This window comes from Euprymna scolopes, chromosome 15, assembly GCF_053919585.1.
Source record: "Euprymna scolopes isolate OS-2025 chromosome 15, ASM5391958v1, whole genome shotgun sequence".
NCBI classification, from domain to species: domain Eukaryota; kingdom Metazoa; phylum Mollusca; class Cephalopoda; order Sepiida; family Sepiolidae; genus Euprymna; species Euprymna scolopes.
The window spans coordinates 50,030,247-50,046,404 of record NC_136496.1 but is presented as its reverse complement, the minus strand read 5'-3'; the positions used below and the strand labels follow the sequence as shown (position 1 = coordinate 50,046,404).

The 16,158-nt window shown below is 39.7% G+C and overlaps 1 protein-coding gene across 3 annotated transcripts in view; it reads left to right on the top strand.

Moving 5' to 3' along the window:
* The window catches only part of LOC145293824 (uncharacterized), a 484,189-nt gene that overhangs the window by 419,780 nt on the left and 48,251 nt on the right, over positions 1-16,158 (top strand). For all 3 annotated transcript variants that reach the window (XM_080140465.1, XM_080140466.1, XM_080140464.1), the window contains one exon: positions 3,016-3,259. In XM_080140465.1, coding sequence (XP_079996591.1) covers positions 3,016-3,259 — 244 coding nt within the window. The remainder of the gene's footprint in view (positions 1-3,015; positions 3,260-16,158) is intronic.

Genomic DNA, 16,158 nt, shown 5'->3' with positions numbered 1-16,158 from the left:
CACGTTATATCTAAAACATTCATTCTTCCAACAGTAAATAAACGATGTTTATCTTATCCATCAATTGAGTCTTTGTTTCCTTCAATTCCATACGTTTCATTATTCTTTTGTAACGGGATTAGGATTTATATATCCTAGTCCCCCACAAACTGCATCTGGGAATCATTCCATGTGTTGACAACCCTCTGTGAGAAGGTCCCTTTGCGGACATCTAGCCTGCAGTGTTTTTTTATGATTTTGAGGCTGTTCCCCCTGGTTGCGCTGTTTTTGGCGATCTAAAAAGACGGCTTCCTTGTATCATAGATCCCATGGATGTACTTGTAGAGATCGATCATGTCATCACAATTTCTCCGATGCTCAAGAGTGGGCAGTCTCAGGGTTCTCAATCTTTCAGAATATGGCTTGTCCTTCAGTGATGCCAGCAGCTTGGTTGCTCAGTGCTATACGTCTTCCAGATCACTGTATAAGGTCTTATAGTGTGGCTGCCAGACAGAGTGGCCATACTCCAAGATAGGGCTCACAAGGCTCTTGTAGGGTTGCACAAAGACTGTATTTGAGAGGAAGTCAAAAGTGCAGCGAATGATCCCGACAACTTTATTTGCTTTTGCGATGGATTTAGCTACATGTTCCTTGGAACTCAGTTTGTTGCCTAGGTCTTTCTCATGATCATGCTTTTCCAGTGTTATCACTCCAAGCGAGTTGTCTTTCAATGTGTATTTAGCCTCTGATCTCCTGCTCCCTAGTTTCAGGATGCTGCATTTCTGGGGATGAAAACAGAGCAACCAGTCCTGTGACCAGTTCTGCAAGTTATCTAGGTCAGCCTGTAGGCTGTCTGTGGCTCCTGGGATGTCACTACGTGTGAACAACTTTGTGTCCTCTGCAAACAGTTTCATTTCATTTTGGCATGCTTCACACATACATTGCAACTCTCAATAAATGACTCATTATTTTCCCAACAGGCTGTTAAGACAATCATTACAACTAACAGAAATATGGTCTCACTTTAATCACTCTCCATTAGCAATTAGCAAATTAACTGAAATACAGGATCAGCTTAATTTTGAAAAATAAACTCATTCAAGATGTGACCACACGATGGTATTCAATAATTTTCCAGACTTTTTGTACAGCTATTTCGGTTTGTCTATACATCTTATGAGATGACTGACCCATTTTTTATAATTTTAGGTTCAACTAAAGCCTGATTGTCACAGCTGGTGAATTTCAAAAATGCATCTGGATGTGAGGACACTTTAGAAAAATGATATGCAATAAAATTGTTTTAAACTTGGAAAAAATGCCACAAAAATGTATGGAATGATTCAGACTGCTTTTGGACCATCTTGCATGATCACAACAGATCAATTATCTCAGGAGAAATGATTGCTTTTGATATTCAATCATATTCTGGAACATTTAATATTAGATTTGATAGGCAAAACTTTGTTCGGATTACAGTATTCCATCAAAAAATACTTCACTAAAAAAAATAATTTCAAATAATATAATGATGAAATTGATAGCATTTCTTTAATTACAGCCATTTGGACGGCTACTACATGCTCCCTTTCTAAGTTTTGATTGAGCTGTGCTATTCCTGTGGTATACACAGGTGCAAAAATAAGTGAAGAATTATACAATGTTTTTTCAAGACTCATCGAGCATCAGTTTTGGAGTGGCATAAGAGATTCAAGGAAGGCAGGAAGTCTGTGATGGATGATGAGAGGTGCTGGAAGAGTAAAGAAATCAGAACACTGAGTTCATTCGCCGAATAAAGAATTTCATGAATAAGGACCGTCGTGTGTCTATAGAGACAATAAGTGCACAGTTTGATGTCAGTGTAGGAATTGTACACACAATTATTCGCAAGGAACAAAAGATATGGAAAATTTGTGCAAAGTTTATCCCAAAGGCACTCAGAGAAGATCAAAAAGAAAGACATTATCATGACAAAAGGGAGATGGGCGAGCTGATCAAGTCAGATCACATAGTTCATGATGCTCTTGTAACCTGCGATGAAAGCTGGATCTATTGCTATGACTCAGAGACCAAGAGACAGTTTCCAGTAGAAGCATGCTGGCTCTTTCAGATCCAAGAAAGCCAGACAGAGCAAATCCACCAGAAACTTATGATGATTCCTTTTGTGAGAGTATGGGCATGATCTACATTGGGTTTCCACTGGACAGACAGTCAACTAGGAATAGGAAGAGATGCCATAAGAAAAGGCTAGCATTCTTCAAATCAGGTCAGTAGCATTTCACCAGGACAATGCACCAGTCCACAACTCCATCCTTGTCACAGATTATTTGACCAAGATGGGCATCAAAACAGTTCCTCACCCTCCCTATAATCCAGACCTTGCTCCCTGTGACTTTTGGTTATTTCTTAAGCTTGAAGAAAACCTTAGAGGCTTTCATTATGAGACAATTGAGAAGATGAAAGAGGCTGTGATGAGGGTCATTGGCATGCTCCATGAAGCTAATTTATTTTTATTTCGGACAATTATTCTCATCTTTATTAGTTGTTGTTTTCATCTTTATTGGTTGTTGTTTATCACAACGTTTCGGCCAACTATTCTTCTGGCCTTCGTCAGGTGGTAACTGCGACGGATAGGAGTGGCGCAGTTGATAGAGACGTTGAATCACTATGGTTCCAGATGGGCATTGTCTGAAGATAGCGGTTTCAATCCTACCCAAAGTGTGCCAGAGGTTTACTTGGCCAAAAACGTGGTGAGACGACAACAACTACGGATGGCAGTGATTGCTGAGATGTCTTGTCTCAGCTACAATTTCTTTTTATTTCTTTTATCTTCATTTCCTTTTCTCTTGTAAATTATCATCGTTATTCATTTGTAATGCTATCCAGATTTTAAAGCATTTTACATATTTCAAGAAAGTATTTCATACATATAAATAAGTAAATAAAACTACTTTTATATCAAAAGACTTTTTAGTTATGTTCATACTTATATAATGCTGTAAATGTCTGAATTCATTTTCATTTTTTTTTTTTTAGAAGGACAGATTCTCTGTACAAAAAATGGTGGTATCGAACGCTCAGGATTTGGGAGACAAGTTGTGCAAAATGGGACAATTTATGAAGGGCAATGGTTAAATGATGCAATGAACGGCCAAGGCATTTTACGCCACCCTTCAGGGGATTGCTATGAAGGTCAATTCTTAGACAACCAGTTCCATGGCATGGGAATATACAAATGGGCGAATGGATCTTACTTACAGGGACAGTTTCAACATAATCGGTAAGTTTGGTTCAAATGAATGAGCCTTAACTGCTTCTTAGTTTTGTTTTTTTTATTAAAAATTTGTTAATTTTTAATAAAAAAAATGAACTAATTTTATTTGCTCTTTGACTAATATATAATCTCTCTAATGAGGTCGATTTTTCCCTCTGCCTCCAGACATAATAGCTTAATAACCAAAACCTTCATATGTTAATCTGTTCCACTGTCCAACTGGGCTAAGTCTTCGTGTATGTTTCCTGAAATTTTGCATTTATTTCTTCTTTTATATATTTTTATATTTTTTCTGGATGATCTGACTTGCAAAAAAATTTCAAAAAGAATGAGGCATTTTTACTCAATACTTACTATCTACTACAACCGCCGCCAGGTCCTTTTTCTGATTATCTAAGATCTTTCATCTTGCCCTTTCTTAACATTGTCAACATAATACAATAGCTTTTAATTTAAATAATGATCACTCTCTTTCACAAGTGAAAGGAATATTATTCAGTCATTCTGCACGACTTTGGCTTATTTTTTCGATAAACATCTCGGCTTATATTTTAATGAATAGATGGCTGTATGCATTTACACATGTATTAATACCAAGGCAGAAATGGTTATCAAGACAAATATCTGCTTTCGCATGTAAGTATATTTATTTACAAAGACAAAATTAAAAATGCCTGAGTCTAGAACAATTTCTCCTTAAACAGAATAAAAAGAAATTTCTTCAGTTGTTTAAACAATATTTTGATTATAATCTATTTAACTAGTATTTACAAACAAGAAACCGTTGATTATAAACATACACCAGCTCTGTTCTATACATACATCATTATGTATGTGATTTATATGAGCAAAGTTTATCTATTTGTGAGTGTGACAATAAAATAAGTTTGTCTTATCATGCAGATACTTATTTAATATCATTATGAGTGAGTAGAGATCAGGATGTCCTGTGGGAGAGATATGAGGAAAGAGATTGACTCCAAGTAATTTAAAACACCTTTTATTTCCAGAATGCCATCTTACCGGAAGCCCCAGCTACCGGAAGTGTCCTCAACTGTCAATTTGCAGTAAATGTCTTTCATATATATATGTATATATATACATATATAATATGCCCCCTTCCAAGGTCCTTTGCTATTGAAATGCAAGTTCACTTAACATATTGTAGCAGAATTAGCAGTAACCAAAATGAGAAATAGAGCTTACCTCGGATACGTCTGTTTTGGGTTGAGCGAAAGAGAGAGTTCCAAGATGGCGTCCATGGGCTTTTATTAGCGTTTACCCAATGTGATTATCGTTGAATCACGTCTGCTCTCGCGCGATTATGCAAATATGTCGTTCCCGGCCACTATAAAGGCAGGACCCTGGAAAGGAAAGGGGGCGTTCTGCAGATTATGTGTAGGTGATTCTGGCGAGTAGATTGTGCTTGTTACAACCCACGTGTCTGCGAGAAGCGAGTTTTGTTCCGTCTGTATTTAGTTGTATTTTTTTTTTGTTTTGCCTACTACATTTTTGTTTCAAGCTATTTCGGCCTGACTATGGCGAAGGTGCGGATAAGCAGCGATATTATCAAGCCGTTCTCTGGCGAGGGAGACGTTGTAGCGGGGCTGAAAAAAGTGAGACTTGTCGCACAACTTCAGCAGGTGGATGATATAGCGAGTCTGCTACCTTTATATCTGGAAGGTGATGCACTGGCCCTCTACATGGAAATGGAGGAGAACGATCAAAGGGAAATAGACCAGATTGAGGCCCGATTAAAGGAGGCATTTACCGATGACACGTTTGCAGCATACAGAAAAATAACTATGGTTAGATGGGTTGGTGAAAGTGTGGATGTTTACGCCAACAAAATCAGGCAGTTGGTTGGATTGGCCGGATTCACAGGAGATGGCTTAGAGAGACTCACAAAATTGACTTTCATCACTGGGTTCCCTGACGCTATCTCAATTGCTCTTCAACAGGTGCCGAACATCAAAGTCCTGACCATAGGGGAACTAATGTCAAGAGCAAGAATTTTGACGACGACTGGGGAACACAATCAGGACGTGGTTGCGGCCACACGCTCACCCAACAACCACAGGGCCCAGAATATTCCTGTTTGTGTGACCTGTTTCAAGTGCAATACGAAAGGCCACTTTGCAAAGGACTGTCGAAAACGTGGAACACGGTGTTACCGTTGCGGTGAGAGTGGACACTGGGCTCAGAATTGCTTGGGAAACGAGCATGGGGAGGATGCATAAGCGCCAGTCTCCTTCCCCACCAAGATGTGAGCACGACACTCCCGGTGATAAGCATCCATGTTGACGGGACGCAATGTTTGGCGCTTATTGATACAGGATGCTCTAGGACTATTTTACATGCAGACCAGTGTCGGTCTTGGAGAAAAACGAACGTAGATGTCAAAACGATTGGTGGAATGTCCCATGCATGCTGCGGTGTTGGAGCGGTCTCTGTATCCACTGACGAAGGTGTGTTTGCCAGAATCGATGTGTTGGTGGTGCGTGGCAAACTGCTAGGGTCTGACTTACTTCTAGGGATCGACGCCATAAAAGCTCTGGGCGGTGTCGTTGTCAACCCTACAGGATCAGTGCGGCTGGGCGACAGGAAAAATATTAAATGTGCAGCCATAATGAACCAGATTTCACTGCCACCTTTGATTATCAAAACTGAATGTGGACCGCATCGTGGAAGTGGTCTGAGGACCACCTCCCTGAAAGACTACACAATCAAGTGTCAGAATACCCAGTGCCGGCGGAAATCCGTGAAGAATACACGCAGGAGCTTCGCACCTGGATAGATAATGATTGGCTCGTGCCGTACCCAGAGGATAAATTGGGACCTCCCAAAGGCCTAATTCCCCTGATGGCTGTGATGCAGCAGAACAAAGCCAAAGTGCGCCCGGTAATGGACTACTGGGAGCTAAATCATTACGTAGATGCGTTGTTTACGGCCAACACAGATGGTTGTGCGGCTAAACTGCGCAAATGGAGACAAAAAGGTGCTAACGTGTCTCTACTGGACCTCAGGAGAGTATACCTACAAGTCCGGGTCCATGAGACACTGTGGCCATACCAGACTGTGGAAATCGATGGGAAAAAATATTGCCTGACCCATCTAGGGTTTGGTTTGAATGTGGCTCCCCTGATCATGAGAGCAATTGTCAGCGAAGTACTGTCTCAGGAAGAAGTTGTAAACCGTGCAGCATCTGCTTACACCGATGACATTTTTGTCAATGAGGACGTGGTGCCCGCGACCCATGCAAGAAAATACCTAGCGCAGTTTGGGTTGGAGTGCAAGAACCCGGAGCGGTTGAAGGACGGTTCACAGGTGCTGGGATTGGCGGTCTGGATGGAACACAGTGAACTACAGTGGAAGCGAGGAAATGTAATTCCAGAAGCTCCCAGCATTGTTATGCCATTATGTTGTTACATCAGAGGAAGAGGAAGACAGTACAATGTCTTCCTCTTCCTCTGATGTAACAACATAATGGCGAGAGCGCAGATCTTTCACGTGGCGAGGCACACCGTCCACAAAAATCGATTGAGGGCTGATTACCTTGGTCACCTCACCCTTGCCGAACCTCATGGTACATCGATCGCATGTTGGTCAAAAGACCGCAAAATCGATGTACCACAAGGTTCGGCAAGGGTAAGGTGACCAAGGTAATCAGTCCTCAATCGATTTTGGTGGACGGTGTGCCTCGCCACGTGAAAGATCTGCACCCTCGCCATTATGTTGTTACATCAGAGGAAGAGGAAGACAGTACAATATCTTCTGAACGAGTAGAGAGTATAATGCAGGACGATGAAGAGCCATACAATGCACATACGGAAGAAGCGGAAGAGGGACCACCCATCTTGCCTTTACGAAGGAGTACCCGACAAAGACGGATACTGCCCCCCCCTGTCCCTGCCCTGATTGTAAAACATCGCCTATGGAACAAGCTGGCGGCAATAACGGTGGTAATGAGGAAGATGACAGGGAGGAAGTGCTGTCTCCAGTTCTTTGAAGAAGCACCCGGCAAAGAAGACTGCCCCATGCCCCGTTTGTGATCATGAGATCAGGGGGGAGTGTAGCAGAATTAGCAGTAACCAAAGTGAGAAATAGAGCTTACCTCGGATACGTCTGTTTTGGGTTGAGCGAAAGAGAGAGTTCCAAGATGGCATCCATGGGCTTTTATTAGCGTTTACCCAATGTGATTATCGTTTAAATCACGTCTGCTCTCGCAACTGTTTTTAGTTGTATTTTTTTTTGTTTTGCCTACTACATTTTTGTTTCACATATATAATGTTGCATCCATCTGGGTTGATGCATTGGTCATCATGACCTTGATCGAACTCCTAACTCTGGAGTTGCTGGGTTTGGTGCGCCTGCTCTTGGTTGATGAACTTGCTTGGGTAAACCAAATATTGTGTCAGGGTAAGGTTGTGTTGTTGGTACCTTTGAACGAGGTACTAGCAGTAGATCTTGGCGGTTTCGGCGTATAGTTCTGCTATTATCCATCAGTACCAAGTATGACCTTGGTTGAGAGCAATGTTCAATCACTTTGCCTATCCTGGACCAAGTTTTCCCATCACGTACTCTGATGTGATCTCCTATCTTTAGTGAAAGCAGCACATGCTTATTGCTGATATGCTGTTTTACCTTCTGTATCTTAGTTGGGAATGATCTGCAAAGATCATAACCATTATTTCTTATGCTTGGAAGAAGTGTTCTCAGTTGGCAGTTCATCAGTTTAGCTGCTGATGAAGGAGAATTATTTTTGCCAGGTGTTGTACGTAAGGTTAGTAGAGCAAAATATGGATCGTCTCCAATCTGGGAACATTTGTGCAATGTTTTCTTCACTGTTTGTATGATTCTCTCGACTAGACCATTAGATTGTGGGTATTCTGGACACGCATGGAAAAAAATCCCATTTTGTAGCAAATTACTTGTATTGTTGAGACTTAAATTGGGGGCCATTATCGGATATTACCTGTTTGAGTATACCATGGCTCAAGAAGATATGTTTTGTACAGATTATTACTGTTGATGCAGTTGTATCAGTGAGATGGCTGAATACAAAAAGTTTTGAGTGGTAATCCACTACCATGAGGTAATCTTTCCCCCGCAGCCTAAAGAGGTCTGTACCAACCTTATGCCATGGTTGGTCAGGAATGTCATGCCATATTTCTGGCTCTGAACTTTGTTGATTGCTATAGCGTTGACATGAATCGCAATTTTTTATCATGTCCTCTATTTCTTTGTTCATGTTTGGCCAAAAAAGAGACTGCCTAGCATTGGATTTGGTTTTCTCAATACCAAGATGTGCTTGATGTAAAATCCTGCGCATTTCTGCTCGTATATTGGTTGGAACAACAATTTGTTGACCCTTTAATAGTAGTCCTTCCTTGTATGTCATGTCATCTCTGTAATTAAAATATGGTTGAAGACAGGCATTTAGATTATTTCGATGCTGTGGCCATCCTGACTTGATTTGCTGTTGCAATTGTTATAATGTTTCATCATTAGCTGTCTGAGTTATGAGCTGTTGTCGACGTTTGTCACTAATGGGTATTGAAGAAATTAGGAAGTGGACAAAAATATTCCTTTGTCAGAGATTTCTGGATTGTTGTACTTTTGTGCTGCATGGCTGAGTGTGTTCAAAATTGTATTTCTGTAAGCGTAGTAGGAAACGTTGTACTCTGAGTGGGGTTTTAGCGATTGGTTTTGTGACAATAGTTTTGAGAGGCTTGTGATCATTGTTTATTAGAAAGCGTTGCCCATATAAGAATTCATGGAAATGTTCACATGCATATACTATAGACAACATTTCCAGTTCAAGCGGGCAATAGTTGCCCTCAGCTGATGTAAGAAAACGGCTAGCATATGCCACTGGAGCCCAGTTATTGTTGTGTTTTCGTTCTAACATAGCCCCAAGTCATAGGGTTGATGCATCTCAAGAGATTCTGATGGGAAGTGCTGGGTGAAAGTATTTTAATGTTGGACTCTGTGTAACTAATTCTTTTAGTCGTCGAACAGCTTCTTTCTGTGGTTTATCAAAAGACCACATATTATATTTTTCCAACAAGAGGCGAAGAGGTGCAGTTTCATTTGATAAGTTAGGAATGAATTTTCCTAAGTAATTTATCATGCCTATAAAACACTGGAGTTCTGTTTTGTTTGCTGTATCTGGCATGTTCATGATCACTTTGCATTTTTTTTGTCATCAGGTTCAACCCCTCTACTGGATATTTTGTGTCCTAGGAATGTCAACTCAGTTATGTTGAACTGACACTTTGATTGATTTAGTTTCATGCCGGATTTTCTTATAGTAGTAGAACCTCAGCAGTTCTCTTTTGTAAGAGTTCTGGAGTGTCTGCTCAAATGATGATATCATCCTGTGAGTTTCTGCATCCTTCAACATGTTCTATGATAGCTGCTATTTTTGCATGACATATTTCACTGGCACTGTGTATGCCATATGGTAGACGTGTGGATCTGTAGCGTCCACAAGGTGAGTTGAAAGTGAGAAGTTTGGAACTTTCCTCATCAACTTTAATCTGCCAGAATGCATTAGATGCATCAAGCTTAGTGAAAAACTTTGCACCTGCCATTTCCTGTATTATGTCTGATGCTGTTGGTAACCTATAATGCTCTCTTTTTATAGCCTGGTTAAGATTCTGTGGGCCAAGGCATACACAAAGGGAACCACCAGTGATGATATCCATTCTGTTGGTTCTGATACAGGTTTAATGACACCTAACTCTGTCATTTTTATAAGTTCCTTTTTTAATTTTTTCCTTAGTACAACTGGAATATTCCATGGAGGGTTTATGACAGGATTAATTTCTGGGTCCATTGTGATGTGATGAATACCAGGGAGAGTCCCAAGTTCTCCAAAGCATTCAGAGAGAAAATCATTGTTATTTGTGTTAATTTTGCATAACTTTTTTATTAGGTTGAGACTAGTACAGGTGTTTAGTTCTAGTATTGGAGATGCATCTATATCTGCTATGACAGACATGACATGATACTTGACATTATTTCTTATTACTTGAACAACACACTTACCTTGAACTGGTATTGCTCTGTCGTTATAGGAAGAAAGTGTTGGTTGAATGCAATTTTGGACGAACCGATAATCTGTAGTAATCTTTTATCGGAAGAATGTTAACTTGACTGCCGGAGTCTATTTTAAATTGTATGTTCGTAAATTAATGTTCCAATCTTCAGCTTAGGCAAAATTGTTAATTAATGTCTCCATCTTCAGCTAAGGCATTAACTTTGTGGATTTTTGTTACTTTTTTTCCTTAAATGAGAATTTGGCAGAGATGTTATCCACATAATTTTCATAATCATCATCGTCGGTAGAAGATGCTTCACTGTGTTCCTGGTACACTTTCTGTACTACTCTTTTAGCAGGACATCTACTCGCAAAATAATTTTGTCTCTAGCATTTATTGTAGATTCCATCATATGCAGGGCAGTTTCCAAGAAAATGTGAGAATGAACAGAATCTACAGTTTTTTATTTTGTCGTTACTGTAGTTATTATTTGAAGAGTGTGGTAAATCACTTCTGGACCGTTATTGTGGTTGATTAGTATTTTCCTTTTTTTACGGACTTTCTTTTTGTAAAGTTCACCGATTTTAATTCTTTCTGTAATACCCCCAGTCTTTGTCTAGTTAGTTCAGCCGTTTGACCTGCTTTTATAGCTCTTTCCAAAGTTAAATCAGATTCGGCCAATAGTTTTTCTTGTAAACATGAGTTATTAGTATCTATTATTATTACATTTCTTATTAAACTTTCACAGAGTTCACCAAATTCACATTCTTGGCTGAGTGTTTTTATTCTAGTAATGAACTTGTGGTCAGAAGCTAAGAAAAATAGAAGTCTTACCATGGGTGTGCAAGCAAGTTCAGGCCAAGAAAAGGAAAAACAAAGATGGCGGCCAGCATTTTATTACGTGCGTTCTCGCAAAATCTTATGTGCGCATGAAGTTGGAAACTACAAAACAAGCTTCATTTTTCGGTGCTGGGAGATTCCAGATCTGGCAGGAGAGTAGGTGCAACGGGAGTGGAGATTCTACTTTCTCAGATTTATTCCCTTTTGTATGTTTGAGGTGAATCCCCCCCCCTCGGGAGGCGCATTGCAGTTTAAGGCCCGTGCCCCCCCTTTTTTTTAAAGATAGTATTTTCAAGCTATTTTGGTGATGGCCAACGCTATCTTAAGCAACATGATTAAGCCTTTTAATGGCGACGGTGATGTGGTGGCGTAGCTTAAAAAAGTGGTCCTTGTGGCAAGGATTCAAAAGTTGGACAATCTGGCCGCAGTAATACCACTGTTTCTAGAAGGGGGCGCGCTGGCCCTCTATTTGGAGCTCAGCGAGTGAGATCAGGGTGACGCGGACGCTATCAAAGGTCGATTGATCGAAGCTTTTGCAGAGGGGTCTTTCGAGGCCTTTAATAAGTTGAAGGAGAAGAGGTGGACTGGTGAATCTGTTGATGTCTACGCGAATGAGATAAGGAGATTGGTTGAGTTGTCGGGCAGCAGGAGACACGCCGCGAGTCACGTAGTCAAAATGACAATCATTACCAGGTTCCCGGAAGAGATATCGAAATGTTTGCTGCAGGTCCCGGTAGTGGAGACGCTGGATGTGAGTAAGCTGCTCAAAACTGCAAAGATCTTGGTGAGCACCCAGCCCACGGAGTCTGGAGGGACAACAGCAATGGTACAGCAGGATGTGGGCAGGAGTCTGCCGAACCCGAGGGTGGCATGCTTCGAATGTGGGGGACCACACATGAGAAGAGACTGCAGGAAGTTTTTGCAACGGACAGTGTGTTATAAATGCAATCGGAGAGGTCATTTAGCGGTAAATGCATGAGTTCGGGAAAACTGGCAAGGGGAAGCCGAAGCGCCAGCGGCCACCCCGATTCGGTAATAATGGCACATTCGCAGCAGATGCCCAAGCAGAAGATCGTGGTGGAAGGACGGGGAGTTATGGCCCTGATCGACACTGGCTGTACACACGACCCTGGTCAGAAGATGGAAAGGGAAGGGTGAAGTAGTGGCATTTGATGGGTCATGAATGAAGTGTCAAGGGAGGAAGACCGTCACTATTGATATTGCTAAACACCGGATGAGGGTCCATGCAATTGTCACCGATCATCTGGTGCTTGGCGTCCAAGCCATCATTGGAATGGATGTGATATGCCGACTTGGAGACGTTACCATCATATGCAACAACGTGAGGTTCAGACTAGCTGAGTGAGCAGTGACATAGCAAGCTCCCGGAGGGACCAACAAGGCCGGTGAGGAAAGAAAAATGTCAATCAAAGATCAGGACTTCCGAGCTGAATTCGACGGAGAGCAGTGGACTGTGGAGTGGGCATGGAAACATCAAGCATCATCGCTGACAAACAGGGTGGCGTGCTACACTAATTCACTCAAAGGAGGGGCGAGAAAGGAGTTTGAACAAGAAGTGGACCGATGGATTGGGGAGGGTATACTGCTGTCTTGGACGGATGACGTTGAGTCGGGCATTTTGCTGTTGATGGCCGTTCTGCAACCAACTAAAGGGAAAGTAAGACCGGTCCTGGATTTCTGAGAGCTGAACCAACATGTTGAGTGCCATACTGGAGGAGACACCGTAGATGTCTTCTGTGAGACCATTAGAGAATGGAGGCAGATGAATGGGGCGTCTACGTTGGTAGATCTAAAATCTGCCTATTTGCAACTCCGCATCGCCAAGAAGCTCTGGAAATACCAGTTAGTCAAGTGCAAAGGCAAAACTTACTGCCTTACGCGAGTGGGGTTCGGGTTGAATTCGGCACCCAAGATCATGTCAACCATCCTCAGGAAGATTCTGGAAACAATGAGAAAAGGAGATGGGGCAGTGAGTTCATACATAGACGACATTCTTGTGAATGAGACTCTGGTAACTGCCAAGGAGGTGGTGGCTCATTTGAAGAGGTTTGGGTTGGTCGCCAAAGCGCCGGAAAAATTAGACGGAGGGGCTGCTTTGGGGCTAAGGCTGAAACGAGGTGCATCGGGCAGCCTAGAGTTTCGAAGGGAGAACGAGATCCCGCAACTGAAGCAAGAGCTCAACAGACGGGAACTTTTTTTCCATATGCGGGAAGTTGATCGGACATTACCCCATTGCTGGCTGGCTTAGACCAGCATGCAGCTACATAAAGAGGCATGCCGAAGGAAGAGAATGGGATGATAAAGTGGGAGGAAGAACGGTCGCCATGATGGAAGAGCTCCTGACAGAAGCAGAATGGCAAGACCCAGTCCGGGGAACCTGGAACGTACCGCGAACATTGGATGGAGTGGTGTGGTGTGATGCAATCAGCATTTCAACAGGGGTAGTCTTGGAAGTTGGAGGAGTGGTTGCAGAAGATGCAGCCTGGTTAAGGAAGAAGAATGATGTCAACCACATCAATGTAGCGGAATCAGATGCGATAATCAAAAGGGTCAATCTAGCCTTGAGATGGGGACTGTGTGACATCTGCATCAAAACAGACTCTGCCACTGTGTGTGCTTGGCTAAAGTCCCTCATTTCAAGTGAAAAAAGGATAAGAACGAAAGGGGCAGCAGAGATGTTAGTGACGCGCGGGCTTGGGATGCTAGCTGAGTTTTGTTTGAAGCTTCGCGTAGACATGGTGGCTTCTGAGAAGAACTGGGCAGATGCTCTCACGAGAGTGAAAAAGAGCTGGCTTATGCCAAAGAAAGATGTTGTTGCTGCATCGGATCTAGATGATGTTGGCATGCGAGAGCTGCACAATCTGCACCATAGGGTGGTAGAGAGGACGTGGTACTTGGTGAAGAAAGTCGACCCGAGTGTCACCAAGGAGCAAGTGAGGCAAGTGGTCAGGACATAATCCATAAGGAGTGGTTATTATTGTTGACATTCTTTTCTTTATTGAGGCAAACCTGTTGTTAAAAAAATTGTTCTCACGTGTTTTAACTCCAAGACAGTGGCAAAAATAAGACAAAATACAACAAAGGTCTACCTTAAAATGAAATACAAATTTTATTAGTTCCTCGGTTGTAAAAAAGGAATGCCCGTTTTGGCTCTGCAAAAGACCTGTTTACAACCTCGAAAGGTAATAGTCTTTTATCTTCAACAGGAGCTGGATGCAGGTTTATCTGTCTTTGAAGATCTGTGAATACAGCCATGTTTGTATGTTTCCTCCTGATGAAAGGATTCAGTTTTCATCTCGACGACCTTACACGAGTTCATATTTAACTTTCATCCAAAGGAAATGTCCTTGACAGGTCAACAATTCAGACCTTAAAATTTCTGGGAGACACATAATATAACTGAGCCTAATCATTTAGACTTAAAATTGAAGTCTCAAAAATGCCTCATATGCGGTGGGTGAGTTCCCTAGAGTTATCTTGTACAGCTGGCTAAGTGGAACTGGGTTCCATCCTTTTCTCATGGCTGTTTGAGTGGAACTGGGAAAGAACGCACGCAAAAAAAAAAAAGAAAAACGTTAAGGCGAATCGCCTCACAGCATATACAATCAACTAATTTGATTGATCTAAAACAAAGACAGAAGGCATGAGGGAGGCATGAAGCAATTTTCAAATTTCTAACAGTGTATTTATAGTTCTATTTTTTTTTTATTATTTTATATTGGTTATAAAGGTGGGTACAGAATAGATATTTATTTTTAATTTTGATTTTCATTTTTTATATTTTATTTATTCAGTTATTCATTGTAAGTTGTTGAATACGGTTAGTATATTTTTACCCTACTCATCGTGCACCCACCTTCATAACCATAAAGCGGGAGACCAGTATTCGCATTAAGCTGGTATGCAGTTTAACTTGTTGCTGGCTATCTTGCTCTTGCTTGTTGCTGGATCTCAACATTTTGAACCGAGAGAGAGACTTAGCTGTCATAAAAGCTAAGACTCTGTAACATCATCTGTGTATAGATATTCCCTCAGGGATTTGTCTATAAAAATGGTCCTGTGGCGATGGAAATCATTTTTGGGCTCATGTCTGAGGGAGTTGCACTCGTCTGACAAGACGTTGCAAAATCATCATATATATTTATATATATGTATATATATGTATATATATATATATTTATATGTATGTATATATATATGTATATATATATATTTATATGTATATATATATATGTATATATATATATTTATATGTATGTATATATATATGTATATATATATATTTATATGTATGTATATATATATGTATATATATATTTATATGTATGTATATATATATGTATATATATATATTTATATGTATGTATATATATATGTATATATATATATATTTATGTATGTATATATATATGTATATATATATTTATATATATGTATATATATATATTTATGTATGTATATATATATGTATATATATATTTATATATATGTATATATATATTTATATATATGTATATATATATTTATATATATGTATATATATATATATTTATATATATGTATATATATATATTTATATATATGTATATATATATATATTTATATATATGTATATATTTATATATATGTATATATATATATATTTATATATATGTATATATATATATATTTATGTATGTATATATATATGTATATATATATATTTATATATATGTATATATATATATTTATGTATGTATATTTATATGTATATATATATTTATATATATGTATATATATATATTTATGTATGTATATATATGTATATATATATATTTATATATATCTATATATATATATTTATGTATGTATATATATATGTATATATATATTTATATATATGTATATATATATATTTATGTATGTATATATATATGTATATATATATTTATATATATGTATATATATATATTTATGTATGTATATATATATGTATATATATTTATATATATGTATATA